We start from the raw sequence: 20,191 nt of genomic DNA, 5'->3' as shown, positions 1-20,191 counted from the left end.
TCGTTTTTAAAATTTAATGGACAGACGGTCACACTCCCACATGCAGGCATAATTTACAAATGCAGTATTTATGTTTAGTGAGTCCGATCAGAGGCAGTAGGGATGACAACGTGTTATATCGACAGGTGCGTGAATCATATTGCTGTCCTGCCTGAGAATTCGAAATGTAACCAGTACTTTCTGGTGTCAGGGAAAATGTAAGAGAGTAAAAAGTACATATTTTCTTTAGGAATGTAGAGAACTTTAAACTTTTTTTTAAAAATAGGCTAAATAGTAAAGTACACATACCTCAAAAAACGACTTGAATTATTTTTTTACGCCACTGTTCAGTCACAGGACCGAAACTACAGAGACCACGCAAACTGACACCTGGGCTGAGGACGTTGCTAGACATGGTGGTGCAACAGAGCGTGGAGGTACTTGGAGGCCAGAGTGACAGCCAGGTGGATGAGCTGAAGCGAGAGAACGCCATTTTAGAAAACAGGCTGGGCAATGGCAGAAAATAATGTGGGCAGGTTAGTATAATAGTGGGGGTCATTACTATGTATCCAATGCAGTGACTCTGGAGCTGGAGGATGTAGTCTACGTGGGCCTCTCCTCAGTCTTCACCATCTTTGATAAATCACAATAAAACACAGCAACTTCTGTGGCTTTCTGCTCTTCCCTATGCGAGAAGAAATAACATCTTAGTATCTTTCTATGGATTCTGTGATTTCGCATTTAAGCTCGGTATGGGCATTGCTGAACTGTACAATGAAGGCTTGTTAAAAGATCTGTTTCTCTCCCGTCATTCACTATCCACTCAACTAATTGAAGCAAACGATCGTCTTTGATCCAATGTGTGGTGCCACTGAGCATATCATACTGTAATAGTGAACCTGGCCACCCCCCCCCCCCCCCCACACAATAGTGCCCCTATTAGACTTGTTAAAATATATTTTTTTATTGCCTGAGACTAATGAAGAACCACAACCTTCAGAAATCAGATATTACTTTTAATAAAACAACCTTGGTGTTTTATTGCTAGACCTTAATAAGACAATGTCTAAGGACAGGATTCTATACTGCATCAACTATCTTTGGCTGATATTACATGGCACATGAAATAACCACATGAAATAACCACCAAAAAAAAGTCATAATTTCACCTATAAACACCAGTCATTAAATAGATCATTACTATCACGAAAAGCAATGTGAAGAAAACTCGAAAGAAAAATAAAGCTTTGTTCTACAGATTCAGCAGTGCTAGTTTTACATTAGTGCAGTTGAGAGCATCCTTGAAATAGCATAGACTACTATTATACCAACTACAAATACAATGACATTCATGTTCTTTTCAGAATCCATAGAAACCTTTTGGTTTTACAATTTGGAGAATTACTGTACAAGAAAACCATTGTTTTTGTTAAACGATTCAATGCATACCTTCCATCTAAAATTTTTTATTTTATTATCCATAAATACATATTCAACTTTATTTATCCCCACTGGGACAATACAAATGCCCAAATAATATGTATTACACCATTTGATACACAATTGTTTAAATTAACATTAAAAACAAAATAGTTTGAGGACCCAACCCAGTATAGACTGAGGAAGGCTAAAGGCACAGCTATTTTCCTCTGGAGTGGTTTACCCTTGAAATACTGTAAAAAATATATATTTAACACAGTATTTTATGTAAGGTGTTGAGACACGTGTATTGTTTCTATTTTTTGGTATATTGAGATCAGGATATGAAATATATTTCACATGGGACTCCAACATAAAAACAATTATGTATATAAAATATGAATTGTGTATTATTTCATGACAAAATGCTGTGTAGACATGATAGGAAACATACACTGAGTACACCAGAACGAAACACCTCCCTAATATTGAGTTATGCACCCTCTGAATGACACACACAATCCATGTCTCAATTGTCTCAAGGTTTACAAATCCCTTTTTGACCTGTTTGCTCCCATTCATCTACACTGATTCAAGTGGATTTAAGTGACATCAAAAAAGGGATCATAGCTTTCACCTGGTCAGTCTGTCATAGAAAGAGCAGGTGTTCTTAATGTGTTTGTATACTCAGTGTACAGTATTCCTGTTGTATCGTATTGTACCCCCCCCCCAATCACGTAAAGTACAGCCACCCCAAAACAGAATATAAAAAGAGAGACACACAACAAAACTGAGAAAGCAGTCCGTATTTGATCAACTGGCTCAACTATACCTGTATGCCAATAATTGTCTGCAAGGATTGGTGTAGAATATTCTGAACCTGCCTCCCGTCTCTGTGAAAGGAAGTCTCCCATTGTCTCTGTTCAGCAACAACATCAGCAGGCAGTCTGAATCAAGGACAGACAGATGGGCTGTAGTGATTCCATCCAGCCTCAGGCCGGTCTATACCCTGCCGAGGACACTGGTCATAGGCTCCCCTGGCTGTCGCTCAAATGGGGCAGTGTTGGTTGGACAGACAATCCGCCTGAGGGTTTTTGTTTGTTTTTGTCCACAAAATAGGACGAACGGTCCTCAGGGTCCAGCACTGTATGCGACTGTGATTACTAACAAGAGTTTGAAGGCACTCAGAGGTTGACGGGCACAGTGTGGATGGATGGATTAATAATGGCTTCCTCTGAAGGTCCAGGTGTTGGGTTGTCCTGCGGTTCCTCTGTGGGATCCGGTGAGGGGGTTCCGGACTACTCACTGAAGCTGAAGTGTATGGCTGGGTTTGATGGGTTCACTGAGGTGGGGGAGGAGGGCCCTGCACTGGACACTGTGCTGGGGGGGCCACTGCTTACTGCGCACACACAATGAAAAGAGAAAGAGAGAGACCCACACAAACAGGGCAAATATTAGGTGAAAGTAATTGAGTTGTGATTGAAATTGGGGATATTACAATATTAGGCATAGTCCTGGGTGAAACTCAACTACTGGTGTTTAATCTGTTTTGACTCCATATATCTCCATCCAACCACATACAAAAACACTACATGGCCAAAAGTATGTGGACATCTGCTTGTCGAACATCTCATTCCAAAAACACGGACATTAATATGAAGGTGGTCCCCCCTTTGCTGCTATAACAGCCTCCACTCCTCTGGGGAAACTTTCCACTAGATGTTGGAGCATTACTGAGGGGACTTGATTCCATTCAGCCACAAGAGCATTAGTGAGGTCGGGCACTGACGTTGGACGATTAGACCTGGCTCAAAGTCGGCGTTCCAATTCATCCCAAAGGAGTTTGATAGGGTTGAGGTCAGGGCTCTGTGAAGGCCAGTCAAGTTCTTCCACACAGATCTCAACAAACCATTTCTGTATTGACCTCACTTTGTGCAGTGGCATTGTCATGCTGAAAGGGCCTGCCAAAAAGTTGGAAGCACGGAATTGTCTAGAATGCCATTAGTAGTGTTAACATTTCCCTTCACTGGATCTAAGGAGCCTGAACCATAAAAAAACAGACCAGACCATTATTTCTCCACCAAACTTCACAGTTGTCACTATGCAGTCGGTCAGCTAGCGTTCTCCTGTCATCCACTAAACCCAGATTCGTCCATTGGACTGCCAGATGGTGAAACGTAATTCATCACTCCAGAGAACGCGTTTCCACTGCTCCAGAGTCCAATAGCGGCGAGCTAAAGCTCCAGCCAACGCTTGGCATTGCGCATGGTGATCTTAGGCTTGTGTGCGTGCGGCTGCTCGGCCATGGAAACCCATTTCATGAAGCTTCCGACAAAGAGTTATTGTGCTGACGTTGCTTCTAAGGGGCAGTTTGGAACTCGGTCGTGAGTGTTGCAACCGAGGACAGACGAACTTGACCACTCTGCGGTCCCGTTCTATGAGCTCATGTGGTCTACCATTTCGCGGCTGAGCCAACGTTGCGCCTAGACGTTCCCACTTTACAATAACAGCACTTACAGTTGACCAGGGCAGCTCCAGCAGGGCAGAAATATGACTGACTTGTTGGAAAGGTAGCATCCTATGAAGGTGCCACGCTGAAAGTCATGGAGCTCTCCAGTACAGGCCATTCTACTGTCAATGTTTGTCTATACAGAGTCCGTGGCTGTGTGCTCGGTTATATACACACACCTGCCTGCAACGGGTGTGGCTGAAATAGCCGAATCCACTAATATGTTTCCACATCATTTTGCCCATGTAGTGTATCTAAGTTGCCCTACTGTTCTGTACTAGCTATTCGAATGAGTAACTAATCAGACCGTTATTACTGTTCCAGCTGGCTACATTAGGTATGAAACATTAAGCGCAGCACATGATTAATAGCAATTTCGCCAGCTCCTTGTATATGTGACTCGTTGACTCGTTTCAGGAAACTAGGCGTATGGTCGCACATCACTACTTCACAGGAGAGGCATTTGAACATTTCTGTTTATTACGTGAGCTGTTCAGTGTTGAGTCCTTTCTACCGCGCCGTTTTAAAATATATTTATGACGTTAGCCATCGAGAACTACAAAAGTTTTGATACTTTTCTAAACATGAATGCCCTGAATGTAGCAGGTGCTTTAGACAGATCAGTTGGAAAAAAAGTGATTAGCTACTTTCTGCACACGACACGGTCAGTGTGAACCGGAGTAACTTGACAACGCTGGCCAAACAAGATGTAGATACAAACAAAACTGAGTTAAATGGTTCCAGTGAAGCATTCATCCTTGTATACGGTTGAGAGTTGTGCAGCGGTCTAAGGCGCTGAATCTCAGTGCTAGAGACGTCACTGTAGACCCTGGTTCGTTCCCGGGCTGTATCACAACCGGCCGTGATTGGGAATTCCATAGGGCACAATTGACCCAGCGTTGTCCGGGTTAGGATAGGGTTTGGCCGGGGTAGGCAGTCCTTGTAAAAAAAATAACTTGTTCTTAACAGACTTGCCTAGTTAAATAAAGGTTACATTTTTTTTAAATGGAGTCTAGCTACATTTTCTGATATTATAATTTTGTCAAAGTCGTTTTCATTGCAAGTTAAAGCGTATTGTTAGCTAGCGAACGTTACGTGTGGGATGTGTAGTAATATAATTTGAATCAGAAATCCATTTTCCTTCTTAGTTATAGCTAACTAACATTGAACCTGGTTGGTTAGCTTTAGCCACCTGCAGATTTATACTACAGCTATGACAATGTTTGTATTGGTTAGTAGTAGTACGTGTTGGGATTATGCCAGTTCATTGTTTAGCTAGCTACATGACGCAACCAGTTAGCCAGGTGTGTCTGGGGTGATTACTGTCATCTCTTGTATTTCATGAACATGTGTACAATTGTCTACACAATAGTGACCCATCCACTTTATTTAACCTTTATTTAACTAGGCAAGTCAGTTAAGAACAAATTCTTATTTTCAATGACGGCTTAGGAACTGCCTTGTTCAGGGGCAGAACGACAGATTTTTATGTTATTTTTAACCTTGTCAGCTCGGGGATTCGATCTTGCAACCTTTCGGTTACTAGTCCAACACTAACCACGAGGCTACCTGGCGCCCCATTTAGGTAGATGTGGCTGGGGGTTATAGCATTTCCTTCACATGACCCATCAATTTAGACAAGTGTGTCAGGTAAGCATCATCTAATAACTATAAAATATTTTATCTGGACACTTTGTTGTTGATATTGCTACTATGCAAGTAACCATTGCAGTATACTGTTTACACCTTGTGTAATCCTGTGCATGTGACAAATCAACATTTTATTTTATTTGACATTGTGTTTACCAGAGACTGTAATGTGAAGAGCATGACCTGCACCAAAGTCAGATTAGGATATAGGCCAAGGATTAGATAGTGTACTTTTACCTGCAGTTTTTCCTTATTGTAAGATACTACTTTCACCACTTTTAGTCTTGAAATCGTTGGTTGTTTACTACACTACCTTACTCACTCTGTTTAGCACATGGCCTCACGTGTGAATCCTTAAAGAGATGGGTGGGGCTAAGACTTGAGATGGTGTGAATGATGCTGAATGGGTGTAGACAAAGATGAACTTTCCAGTAGGTGTACCAAAACATTCAAGGGCCATTTTCTCAAAAGTACGTTACAAGTTTATCAACTTTCAAAGCAGAATTACTTTCCCATTGTTCTTCAACTGGAGTGTATGATATACCATTCTGAGTCTCTACTTTTATCCAATGTAAAAAAACACAATTTTCAGATTTTGCTACATAAGACCAAATCGAGGCGGTCGTCACATGTCAAATTCTCTCTCATTGACAGACGGGCGAGTGTCATCATGACATTGCGGCACTTTGGGGTGAACACCCACTTGTCTCAATCAATGAGAGAAGATTGTACATAGAGCCAAAAATGGATTTAACTGAATAATAGAGAATTTTAGACATGGAAGTTTAGAAGACGCGTTGTCTTTCAAGTTGAGAATTGAGGTAGTATTGCCAATTTAAAAGGTTGTCCTGAAAATCTCTATGCTACGTTTAACATTACCTACCTAGTAACGCCTGTCAGCCAGCTGGACCAGTAATAATGGTCTAACTAGGCAATACTTTTAATAGCAACTTCTGTACTCAATTCCGTTGCACTGACTATTGGGAAAAGAAACAATGTCACGCCACCTCAAATGAAAACAAAACTGCTATTCATCCAAGCGACACTTCTAACATCCAGCATGTTTTCTACTCCTCCTCCACACCATAATAGACATTAAATGGGTTATGAGGAATAAGGAGAGAAAGAGAGACCGAGAAAGCAGCTCAGAGCAGCTGTTGAAGCAATCCTAAAATACTGGTAAAGGGCCAAATGAATCACCATGTAGCCCACTGGAGGCACAACGAGTGGGAAGGGAGGGAAGAGGGAGGGGGGCACCGACAACAGACAGATCCCGGTGGCGAGTCGGAGACGGCAAAACTAAGTGGTATTATTATGCCGAGTCCTACTTTACAGAAGTCATAATTGATCGCGCCTCTCCTCTTGGCGATGAAAGACAAAAACACAAGGCTCTCGTTTAGTTTGACAGATTAAGGCCCAGCAAAGCAGGCTTTTTATATCTCATGCTGTGGAGGGGGAGAAAACTCTCTCTCTGCCTGGTTATGGGTGCTGGTTAGGCTGTTAGCCTGTGTCATGATCATTAGGCAGTAATAGGCAACAAACGCAAGAAAACAGACTGAAAATGGGGAGGTACTAATGGGATTTATTATGTTTTAAAAAATGTATGATATCGCATACCCTATTGAACACAACTCTGCTCTAAGACAATGTAAGTGTGGCTAAGACTAAGCATTGCTATTGTGGTGTTGGGTCCTAAAAAAAAATCCCTTTTCCCTACCATCATTTTCATGTTTGTAGATCTGATGTACCCATGAGGTTGGGAGGAGCATCCACCATATTGCTTACACCCATCTGGGTAAGGGGTAGTGGTCGGACGGACACGGGGGTCAGTATACTCACAGCATAGTGGGTGGGTGGGGGGCCGAACAGGAGTTTCTGAGGAGGAGAGGGCCTTTGGTGGGGGGTAGGTGTGTGCCTGGCCATACCCCTGGCTTGATGTGTCGAACAAGACAGAGAGAGCTGGAGGGAAACGATAAATGGTATTTATATAAGATGTACACTACTAAACATTATATTAGCTCACATGCCAGTGAGAAAGACAGTGATGACTCAGACACAAAATACACACTACATGACCAAAAGGTATGTGGACACCTGCTCAGCAAACATCTCATTCTAAAATCATGGGAATTTATATGGAGTTGTTCCCCCCCAGGTTAGTCAAGTTCTTCCACACCAATCTTGACAAGCCATTTCTGTATGTACCAGGCTTTTTCATGCTGAAACAGGAAAGGGCCTTCCCAAAACTGCTGCCACAAAGTTGGAAGCACAGAATTGTCTAGAATGTCATTGTATGCTGTAGTGTTAAGATTTCCCGTCAGTGGAACTAAGGGGTCTAGCCCGAATCATGAAAAACAGCTCAAGACCATTATTCCTCCTCCACCAAACTTCACAGTTGGCACTATGCATTCGGGCAGGTAGCATTCTCCTGGCATCCGCCAAACCTTGATTCGTCCATAAGACTGCCAGATGGTGAAGCGTGATTACAGAGTCTAAAGGCGGACAGCTTTACATCACTCCAGCTGACGCTTGGCATTGTACATGGTGATCTTAGGCTAGGCCATAGAAACCCATTTCATGAAGCTCCTGACGAACAGTTATTGTGCTGACGTTGCGTCCAGAGGCAGTTTGGAACTCGGTAGTGAGTGGTGCAACCGAGGACGGTTTTAAGCACTTCAGCAATAGGGGGTTCCGTTCTGTGAGCTTGTGTGGCCTACCAACTCGTGGCTGAGACGTCGTTGCTTCTAGACGTTTCCACTTCACAATAACAGCACTTACAGTTGACCGGGGCAGCTCTAGCAGGGCAGACATTTGACGAACTGACTTGTTGGAAAGGTAGCACATCTATGGTGATTGCATGACTATGTGCTCAATTTGATCCAACTGCCAGCAACGGGTGTGGCTGAAATAATTGAATCCACTAATTTGAAGGGGTGTCCACATACTTTTGTAGTGTATATATTTGTTAGCTTGTTCCCAGATCTGTTTGTACGGTCTTGCCAACTCTTATGGTCATTATCATGCCAATGAGCATAGGATTTTGCACGACAGCACAAACAGAACGTGGATCAGGTCTGTAGTGTGCAAGCTAGGCATGTTGCTTCTGGAAAGCACCAAATACCTACCATGACTAGAATACCTACCTTTCATGGTCTTAGCGTGGGCGTCGCTGCTGTCCTCACACACAGCATTGAGGAACTCGTCCACCTGCTTGAGGGACAGCGAGTTGTGCAGCGTCTCCAGTGGGTAGATAGAGGGCACCATGGAGCAGCCTTCAAAGCCTGCAGCGGAGAGGAGACACACAGTTGCACCACCCCTCCATCTGATCAAGGAGAAGTGGTGATACAGTAATACAGCACGTAGCCCCTTCCCCAATGGCCCGGGCCACCATTTCTGGTAACTAAACCATCTGACATCAATGTGACGTCACTTGATGGAGAAAGGTAGACATGGGCGTCCTGCAGGGCACCGTGCGAGGACCATGCCAAAATCCAGCCAAGTCATTCACACTAAAGTAGCAAGCCATAGAGACTCTGTTTTTGCATTGCGACCGGTGTACACGTCCTGCGCCGAGGCCTAGTGTTGTGTGACGACAGCCTTTTCTCTCTCTCACACACACACACTGCAGCCCAAAAGAACACCATGATGGAAGCGATATCACCACACAAACACAAGGAATGGATGAGGTCAAGCAATGCATCATCCATCCATCCATCATCCATCCATCCATTTCCCAGAATACATGCAGTCAGCCATGCATTTCTCCCCGAACTGTCCAACGTGTTGTACATTAAATCCCAACAGTACTTTTAAATGATCCGCACAAACAGCTTCGACGGTGCGCATTCTAGTCTTCCGCTGATATGTTAAATCTTCCCCCACCAGACTGACAGTTTAATTGAGATTAATCAATGTGTTCATGTGATTTCTCAAGAGATAGGCCCACAAGTAACCAATCAACTTGGTCAGGACGGACTGCCACCAACCCCAACGGTTACACTGTGGGGAAGCTTTGCTGGAGCTTCTGAGTTTGCTGAGCTTCAGCCATAAGCATTTCCAACATCATCATTAAATCTGGGCAAGCCAAGGTCAGAGGAGAACATGAGAGAGTTTGCTGAGCTTCAGCCATAAGCATTTCCAACATCATCATTAAATCTGGGCAAGCCAAGGTCAGAGGAGAACATGAGAGGGTTTTGCCCTGCCAAAGTCTCAGATGACAACGCTAAAGAATATCGACCGTGACTCCTGTGGAAAAGGCCTGTAGCCACAAAGAAACTCAGAAAAAAGGTCCTAGGGATCCTGTTAAAACATGTTCTAAGACAACAACAAAAACTTCCAGCTCAGAGTAGGTTTTCGGATAAGACACTGCTCAGAAACGGCGTCAGATGTAAAATCAATTCATAAAAAGGTTCTCTCAGCTGGTAATTACGATAGTTTGAAGAACCGCAAAGGAAGAATTGTGATTGTTGACAATGTTGAAAATATGGGGAATAACCAATCGCAGAGGCATCGTCAGCTGTGAACTCTATTGCACGCTTCAGACAAAATGTACATTTCAGTCACTTAGCAGACGCTCTTATCCAGAGCGACTTACAGGAGCAATTAAAGATAAGTGCCTTGCTAAAGGCCACCGACAGATTTTCCACAGTGAATGTAAGACGTTTGACATATTTTTAGTTTGACACGATCACTTTGCCTACTCTTAATTCTTCCCTAATATATTGGCTTGCATAACCTTTTTTAATTTTTTAAATATTTTTTTTAACCAATTCTGATACTTGTTTAAAGAAGAATTTTGATAGTATTACTGTTATATCAACACACTCGTCAACTCCCGTTTAAAAAGTCTAAATCGCTTGGGCACAGTAGGCATCAAGTCACTTGCACAAAGCATTTGGAAGGGTCTATCATTTTCCTCTAACACAATCAAAGTTAACATAGATGCCTTCAAATGCCCAATTTAAGCACATTTTTTAACAATGTAATATTGCGCTCCAAAAGGGACAACTTGAAATAACATGTTATTTAAAGAAATAGTCAAAATAAGTGACCATTTATTAGCCTAATGGTTATGAGTTATAAGTATTTAGGCATATCATGTGAAATAGTCCTTGTGAAATAAATTGTCAAAAGCGCAAGATACAGTCGTTGTTTACATACACTTAGGTTGGAGTCATTGAAACTTGTTTTTCAACCACTCCACAAATTTCTTGTTAACAAACTATAGTTTTGGCATGTCGGTTAGGACATCTAATGTGTGCATGACACAAGTAATTTTTCCAACAATTGTTTACAGACAGATTATTTCACTTATAATTCACTGTATCACCAGTGGGTCAGAAGTTTACATACACTAAGTTGACTGTGCCTATAAACAGCTTGGAAAATTCCAGAAATGACATCATGGCTTTAGAAACGTCTGATAGGCTAATTGACATCATTTGGGTCAATTGGAGGTCTACCTGTGGATGCATTTCAAGGCCTACCTTCAAACTCAGTGCATCTTTGCTTGACATCATGGGAAAATCAAAAGATATCAGCCAAGACCTCAGAATTTTTTTTTGTAGACCTCCACAAGTTTGGTTCATCCTTGGGAGCAATTTCCAAACGCCTGAAGGTACCACGTTCATCTGTACAAACAATAGTACGCAAGTATAAACACCGTGGGACCACGCAGCGTCATATTGCTCAGGAAGGAGACGCGTTCTGTCTCCTGGAGATGAATGTACTTTGGTGCGAGAAGTGCAAATCAATCCCAGAACTACAGCAAATGACCTTATGAAGATGCTAGAGGAAACAGGCACAAAAGTATCTATATCCACAGTAAAACGAGTCCTATATCGACATAACCTGAAAGGCCGCTCAGCAAGGAAGAAGCCACTGCTCCAAAACCATCATAAACCGTCATTATTGACTTCGGGAAGTCTCTGAATATCTGTGAGCGGCCCAACCAGAGCCCGGACTTGACCCCGATCTAACATCTCTGGAGAGACCTGAAAATATCTGTGCAGCGACACTCCCCATCCAACCTGACAGAGCTTGAGAGGATCTGCAGAGAAGAATGGAAGAAACTCCCCAAATACAGTTGTGCCAAGCTTGTAGCGTCATACCCAAGAAGACTCTAGGCTGTAATCGCTGCCAAAGGTGCTTCAACAAAGTACTTAGTACTGGGTCTGAGCACTTATGTAAATGTCATATTTTCAGTTGTTAAACATTTCTAAAATATGTTTTGCTTTGTCATCATGGGGGGTAGTGTGTAGATTGATGAGGGAGGGGGGGAATATATATAAATCCATTTTAGAATAATAAATGTGGAAAAAGACAAACCATCTGAATACTTTCTGAAAGAACTGTAGGTCTAGATTATTTATGGCTTGATTATATGGAAATATCAAAGCGTTCTTTCAACAACTCCAAAGCAATAGCATATGGCACAGGAACCACGGACATGTTGCCTTTTAGGCCAAATCATGAGGTTACAAACATCTGTAAAATAAGTAGGACTCGTATGACTAAAGAGACATATATAGCTATTATTTTTACCCTTAAGAGTAGGGGTAAAAGGCTTTATTCTCATCACTTAAGACCATTTTTCTACTCTGAGACGCTTCGTGGATACGGCCCCTGATCTATAGCTCTCTTTGCCTTTCCCCTCTCTCTCTGCTTGCTACGGTCTGTCTAGCTCCATCGTTTCTTCTCCCAGTCTTTGCACCTCTAGTTCCCCTCCATATGGATATCAAATTGAGCTCACATACCAGATGCAGTGAGAGGAGAAGACTGAATCTACACTGCACCATTCATTCACTACCTGTGAGACATCGTGGAAGAGCACACAACATAGAACTACACTATATATTCCAAAGTATGTGGACACCACTTCAAGATAGTGGATTCAGCTATTTTCAGCCACACCCGCTGCTGACAGGTGTATAAAATCGAGCACACAGCCATGCAAACTCAATAGACAAACATTGGCAGTAGAATGGCCGGTACTGAAGAGCTCAGTAACTTTCAACCATCATAGGATGCTACCTTTCCAACAAGTCAGTTCGTAAAACTTCTGCCCTGCTAAAGCTGCCCCGGTCAACTGTAAGTGCTGTTATTGTGAAGTGGAGACGTCTAGGAGCAACAACGGCTCAGCCGCAAAGTGGTAGGCCAAACAAACTCACAGAATGGGAACGTGGAGTGCTGAAGCGCGTAGCGAGTTCCAAACTGCCTCTGGAAGCAACGTCAGCACAATAACTGTTTGTCGAGAGCATCATGAAATGGGTTTCATGGCCGAGCAACCGCACACAAGCCTAAGATCACCATGCACAATGCCAAGCGTCAGATGGAGTGGTGTAAAGCTCGCTCCAGACGCTTTACCATCTTGGCAGTCCGAATCTGTGTTTGGCGGATGCCAGGAGAACGCTACCTGCTCGAATGCATAGTGGCAACTTTTCGGTGGAGGAGGAATAATGGTCTGGGGTTGTTTTTCATGGTTCGGGCTAGACCCTTTAGTTCAAGTGAAGGGAAATGTTAACGCTATACAATGACATTCTAGACAATTCTGTGCTTCCAACTTTGTGGCAACAGTCTGGGGAAGGCCCTTTCCTTTTTCCACATGACAATGCCCACGTGCACAAAGCGAGTTCCAGACAGAAACGGTTTGTTGAGATCGGTGGGGAAGAACTTGACTGGCCTGCACAGAGCCCTGACCTCAACCCCATCGAACTAATTTGGGATGAATTGGAACATTGACTGCACTAATGCACTTGTAGCTGAACGGAAGCAAGTCCCTGCAGAAATGTTCCAACATCTAGTAGAAAGCCTTCCCAGAAGAGTGGTGGCTGTTATAGCAGAAAAAGGGGGGACCAATGCCATATTAATGCACATGATTTTGAAATTAGATGTTCTACGAGCAGGTGTCCACATACTTTAGGTTATGTAGTGTATTTGTGCGGTCGGTTTTTATCCTTGTATAAGCAACACATTACAGGCAGGGTTGGGGAGTAACAGATTTGTAATCTGTTACAAAAAAATAGTAACTGTAATCCCTTACGTTACAAGCTAAATTATTGTACTCAGATTATATACTTTTAAAAAACTAAATTACTTAAAAAAAAAATGTTGTTGTTGTTGACACTACTCTTTTCTCAATGACATTCTATTCTAGTCGGCGTTGAAAAAAAAGGCACAAGTTTAAGTTTGTTCCACCTGATCAAGTCTGGCCAGAAGACCACTATGATGACATACCAAATGGGTTTGATGGATTGCAGGAATAGGCTTTTGTAGGCTACAGTCCAAGCTATGCCTTCCAATGGTACGACTGCTGTCGGCATCCAAATATTATCCAACTTGAATAAACGCTTGGAGGTAAAGGATGACAGTAGTGGTGTAGTCTACGGCGATACAGATATCACTTATTATTGATATCTACATAGCGCATTGATGTGAATCACACTGCTGCTCTCTCATTTATTCCTATGGAATCAAATTGGGGAATTTATTGCTTTATTTATTTAATGATGATAGAAATGTAATCCATAGGCCTAATGGACACGTTCAAACTTTTGATAGACTTTAAAAGGGGCCATCTGTAGTTGCACCATCCATTTTTGGACACACAAGTTCCCAGACATTTCTAGGGGGGGGATAGCCTAGCCCTCACCCTCCGATCCAACAGGTCGCAGACATGCTCAATGGGATTGAGATCAGGGCTCTTTGCTGACCATGGCAGAACACTGACATTCCTGTCCTGCAAGGAATCACGCACAGAACGAGCAATATGGCTGGTGGCATTGTCATGCTGGAGGGTCATGTACCCTTCCTGCAGGCTCATCCTGACCACATGAGGGAGGAGGATGTTTTCCCTGTAACGCACAGCGTTGACATTGCCTGCAATGACAACAAGCTCAGTCCGATGATGCTGACACACTGCCCCAGACCATTACAGACCCTCCACCTCCATATCGATCCCAATCCAGAGTACAGGCCTCAGTGTGACGGTCATTCCTTCGACGATAAACACGAATCCGACCATCACCCCTGGTGAGACAAAACCGAGACTCGTCAGTGAAGAGCACTTTTTTCCAGCCCTGTCTGGTCCAGCGACGGTGGGTTTGTGCCCATAGGGGATGTTGTTGCCGGAGATGTCTAGTGAGGACCTGCCCTACAACAGGCTTACAAGCCCTCAGTCCAGCCTCTCTCAGTCTATTGCGGACCGTCTGAGCACTGATGGAGGGATTGTGCGTTCCTGGTGTAACTCGGGCAGTTGTTGCCATCCTGTACCTGTCCCGCTGGTGTGATGTTCGGATGTATCGATCCTGTGCAGGTGTTGTTATACGTGGTCTGCCACTGCGAGGACGATCAGCTGTCTGTCCTGTCTCCCTGTAGCGCTGTCTTAGGCGTCTCACAGTACGGACATTGCAATTTATTGCCCTGGCCACATCTGCAGTCATCATGCCTCCTTGCAGCATGCCTAAGGCACGTTCACGCAGATGATCCGGGACCCTGGGCATCTTTTGGTGTTTTTCAGAGTCAGTAGAAAAGCCTCTTTAGTGTCCTAGGTTTTCATAACTGTGACCGTAATTGCCGTCTGTAAGCTGTCTTAATGACCGTTCCACAGGTGCATGTTCACTAATTGTTTATGGTTCATTGAACAAGCATGGGAAACAGTGTTTAAACCCTTTACAATGAAGATCTGTTCAGTTTTTTACTAATTATCTTTAAAAGACAGAGTCCTGAAAAAGGGTTTATATTCCATTGATTCTTCAAAGATATCTTTATAAACACCTCATGAGTTCAACTGTCACACTCCATGAGAACCCAAAGTATAAGCTTGTTTGACTCCAATGTTGGCAAACATTGTAAATGTTAACACTGTATAGCCTCATATCAAAATGATTGTTTTAACCCTGTTATCATGGATGCTCAGTCCTTGCATCCATAGCTCTGTCTATTCATCTGAGTGTGACTACATTTCTCCAGGCACATCCATCCCTCAGCTTTTCACCAAAAACAACTGTTTTGTTATCGTTTCATCTGAGGGTTTGCCCATTAAAACAGTTACACAATAGGCTTATAGCAAATGCAGCATATAGCATTCATTTCACACATGTAAATAGCACTTTTCAGTAGTGCTCAAAGCATGTCATTCCATGAGCGCAGCATTTCATTTTCAACTGAAATCAATGAGCCCAATCAGTCATCCATGACAACAAAATCATAAACAGAGTAGGGCTGGGTAATAAGTCCTTAGTTTGGGGGTTATGCTCAGAGAACAATTAGGTTCATCTATACTTCCAAGTCCTATTCTTGAAAATCAAAGGGTATAACATTTATTGGAATGACTGGAATTCTGATAGACTTTGGTTTTTAATGTAAAGATATAATGTAATCGTATTATATGTAGTAGAACGCAAATGGGTTAGAGGAAGTCAAACATCCATTTATGGCAGCTATGTAAACTTTAACATGGACTTATCCTGCAATCGAAGTGGTTAAATTGGTATTTTTATTTTCTTCTAATGCCTCTTAAGGGGAAAGTCATCTAAAAGTAACTGAATGTAATCAGATTACGTTACTGAGTTTGGGCAATCCAAAAGTTAAGTTACTGATTACAATGTGGCAGGTAACTAAACCTACCCAACCCTGGTTACAGGTCTTTCACTGATCCGGATAAACCCTGAAATGTGTTTTAACCATGTACGGAGGTTCTCTCAGTTAATATAAGACATCATGGCAGCTGTATTTAGCTTTCAAAGGCCATAATTTCTTTTGCCTACAAGCCAAACTAAAGACAACATCATTTGCTAGCTAACACAACTCTCAAAGAATTCAAGTTCCCGACAGCTACAAAAATAGCTGGTTTGGCATCTTTAAAAAAATCCAGAGCACCTTTAAACAGTCTCGTATTATTTCGGGATTCTTTTGGTCTGGTACATACAGTACCTTCAGAAAGTATTCATACCCCTTGGCCCATTCAAACTGTTGTGTTACAGCCTGAACTCAAAATGTATTACAAATATTTTTCTCACCAATTTACACACAATACCCCATAATGAAAACATTTTGAAATGTTGCCAAATGTACAAAAATGTAATGCATAAATCTCATTTACCTAACGTATTGCCTAAAGGTTGTGAATACTTGAAGAAGCACCTTTGGCAGCCATTAAAGCTTTGAGTCATTTTGTATCAGCTTTGCACATCTGGATTTGGGGATTTTCTCCCATTCTTCCTTGCAGATGTTCTCAAGCTATGTTAAAGTTAGATGGGCAGCAGCAGTGAACAGCAATCTTCAAGTCTTTCCACAGATTTTCAAATGGTCCTTCTTGCCCGGACGGCTAGCTTTAGGAAGTTCGAGATATATATAAATTACATTTCCCAATGATGGAGACTACTGTGCTCTTGGAAACTTTCAAACACTCCATAAATTGTTTTATACCCTTCCCCCAGATATAATTGTGATGAGGCATATATCTTGGAGCTCTATGGACTGTACCTTGGACTTCATGGTGCAGCTTCTGCTCTGACATGCACTGTCAACTGTGGGACCTTATAAAGACAGTTGTGTTTGCTTCTAGATCATGTCCAAACAACTGAATTGACCACAGTTGGACTCCAAGTTGTAGTGAAATCAAGAAATTCCCGTTTCCCTTGTCTTTCCATTTGGAGTGTCATAGCAGAGGGTTGTGAATACTTAAATACATGAGATACGAATTTCATTTTCTTCAATACTTTTGTATAAAACCTGAAAACATGTTTTCACTTTGTCATTATGGGGTATTGTGTGTAGACAGGTGAGAGAAAAACAAACATTTGAATCCATTTTGAATACAGGCTGTAACTAAAAAATGTGGAATAAGTCAAGGGGTATGAATACTTTCTGAAGGCACTGTACGTTGCTTTCTGCAAGCATGGCCAACAGAACGTGTGTAACAATTGTAACCAAGCTGTAACATGGCAGCCTCATATGTCGCTAGCGGTAAATGACCCAAAATGCACTAATGACTTTGAAATAGTACCTTAGATTTATAATATTTAACTGTGCAACTTCACTAGTTTTGAACCCCTCAGTGTTCATATTCACTATCCACATAATGATTTAGAAACTTTGCTATTTTGTTTCCTGGGTCACAAAATGCCATTTCTGAAGGCTTTTTTTTTTGTGTGGGTGGCATTTGGACTAGTGGTAGAGAGGAGGGAGATCAAAATAAAAAGATGGCGCGAGAAGACATCAGGCTGACAAATTCATGTAAATGGAGTATCATTCTCTTCCATGTCTACTAAGGAGAATAGTAATAAAGTATGAAGTATTTCCTAAAATAACTCAAGTGATTTCCTGTACAGCTACAGAGCTCTGGACTGATGTCTAGTACTCTCAAGGGTGGAGATGCGTAGGCACAAAAGGGGGACATCGATTCAAGCTCCAGAAACTCCCCTGAAAATCGGTAGTTTACTGACAGACCACCGCTTAATTAGCTAACGACCTAGATATTCACCACAGACAGATCTTAGATCTTGAATCTTGTCAAAAGACCAACATATCATTAATGGATTCTCAAATGGTACCCAGTCATGACCTCCCATAGTGCAGTGTCACCATCATTCCAATTAAGTATATCTGAAGCAACAATATTGACAGGCAGCAGTCCCAAAAGGACTGTACAATAGTTGTTGGTGCCATTTCCCATTCATCCCCACCTGTTCATAGTGTTTGCTGTGTTACCCCCAACCTAGGGGGTAGCATGCATTGCACTTCACTCAGCAGCAGAAACCCTTCTAGAAGAGGTTTGTCCATGGTCATTCAATAGTAAAGCCATGTAGACTTGCCAACATGCAGAGGCAGTGCTGGTTGTCGTGCAGTTTCCAGAGCAGGGGCTGCACAGAATACGGCATCAGGTACAGCAGCCACAGTGCCTTAGGATTGCCTTTTCTTTTCCTGTCAAGCCTGATAAAAAAAAAAGATCTCGAAATGAAATGAAAGCTGGCAAAAGATCCTTTTGGATGAAAAGCCTCAGTAGCAAAATGAGTAAGGGGTATCGATCCATCGATAGGAGAATGAACACTCCCTTTGTAGTTGCCACTGCTGCATTTTCTGGCAGGCATGCAGATAGACAGAGCAAGAGACGGGTTAAGAGACAGACAGGGAAGGAGTAGGGCAACAAATTAGACTGATGCCATTCTCATGTAGACAGTGATACTGAGTTAGACAAAAAAACTCAAAACTAAATGAAGACAGAAGAGACGGGGGGGAAAAAAATAAGAAAAAAGTGGGGAGAGGGAAAAGCAAAACAACAAGCCTGCACTGGCAGCACCCCAGCACTGCATGAAGGGGTGGAGGGGAGGACACGGGAGGTCTACAGAGGGCTGACCGTAGAGGTACTCGGGGAGGTCTTGGCCGGACACCAGCCAGTTCCTGAGGAGGCGCAGGTGGTAGGGGCACTGGTGCAGGTGGTGGGCCATGGCCCTGTCCAGAGAGGCCAGAGGGGGGCAACACAGGAGGGCCGGGTCAGTGACGAGCCCCTTCAGCAGCTGGGCTACAAGATGCTCGTCTAGGGGCTCTGAGGAAGAAGAGGCAGAGCGAGGAAGAGAGCACAGTGGAAGAGGAGCAAAAGAAAAAGACTGTAGGTGGGCCAGCATGTGCATAATGCTAAAGCGGCAGGCGCTCGTTTTCATTCTAAAGAAACAAGGCTACAGGTCCCAGGCTCTCATCCACTCAACTGACACATGGAGAAAGGAAACTGGACAACTGTCCAGCTACAGTTCTCACCATCTGATTATCACAGGATAATGCTGGGTAATGGGTAATGCACATTGGAAGCCTAAAAATGGTCAAAATGCTTACAGGCATGTCAGTCATAATGCCTCTCATCATCTCCACGAGTTACCAGTAGTCACAAGGCTTTTTTTGGACTCCCAACACCACACCTGTCTCAGGAGTGTAGAAGATCAAAGGGCGATTCTTTCTTTCAAGAAAACACTGAACTACAAAACAAGGAATCAATGTTTTCATGTGGAATATATATAGAAAAAGCATTTTTACCTCAAAGGGGGATGTCAGACCATAGAAAATGGGAACACACCTGAAGACCCTATGAGTAGTACCTCATAAATCGCCTTTACAGAAATACTGTAAACAATTGAACAGACGTAACGATATCTACCGGAGACAAAGATTGGCCCAATGTCAATCTCAAATAGCTCCTTTGTTCTAATGCATCATTCATGGCAACACAGTATTGTGCGACTGTGGATGTCTTTGTCAGAACAAAGGCAACAGGTGTTAATGGGCAGATGGAGTGAGTTGGTTACATGAATTGTTGTCTGTTGAGTACTGTAGTTCGGATGAATAGAAGAGTTACTGTGCATCAGTAACGGGAAATCCCTGTTTAGCGCCCGCTTGAAAAACATAATCAGACCAAAGAGACACAGAAAAGCTATTTATCCACCCCACCTCTCTTTTAAGTACTGCCAGTTTATATAGCTATTCATTTGCGATGCAGGTCCAGACCGTACTGTATCCAAACCCACCTTTCTACATACTGCATGGGCTGCACTGTTTAAGGCCACCTATAAAAACACACACTGATCACCGTAGCCATCGCAGTGAGTACCAGCAGATCTCTGTCAACACAGACACAGAAACCAT

General features: G+C 42.8%; 1 protein-coding gene across 14 annotated transcripts in view; it reads right to left on the bottom strand.

Annotated features, from left to right (window-relative positions):
- Positions 1-20,191, bottom strand: part of LOC109867834 (inositol hexakisphosphate and diphosphoinositol-pentakisphosphate kinase 1) — a 68,964-nt gene continuing 48,773 nt past the window's right edge. For 8 of the 14 annotated variants that reach the window (XM_020457164.2, XM_020457165.2, XM_031801167.1 and 5 more), the window contains 3 exons: positions 8,701-8,838; positions 7,397-7,516; positions 1-2,797 (listed from right to left, as the gene is read on the bottom strand). In XM_020457164.2, coding sequence (XP_020312753.1) covers positions 2,697-2,797; positions 7,397-7,516; positions 8,701-8,838 — 359 coding nt within the window. In that variant the 3' untranslated portion in view covers positions 1-2,696. Of the gene's footprint in view, positions 2,798-7,396; positions 7,517-8,700; positions 8,839-18,914; positions 19,104-20,191 lie in introns of all 14 variants that reach the window. The other 6 variants (XM_020457156.2, XM_031801168.1, XM_031801165.1 and 3 more) reach the window with 2 other exon arrangements.

The sequence above is a fragment of the Oncorhynchus kisutch genome, linkage group LG22 (assembly GCF_002021735.2).
Source record: "Oncorhynchus kisutch isolate 150728-3 linkage group LG22, Okis_V2, whole genome shotgun sequence".
Lineage (NCBI taxonomy): Eukaryota > Metazoa > Chordata > Actinopteri > Salmoniformes > Salmonidae > Oncorhynchus > Oncorhynchus kisutch.
Note: the sequence above shows the minus strand (reverse complement) of the source record. Positions and strands in the feature narration are given on the sequence as shown.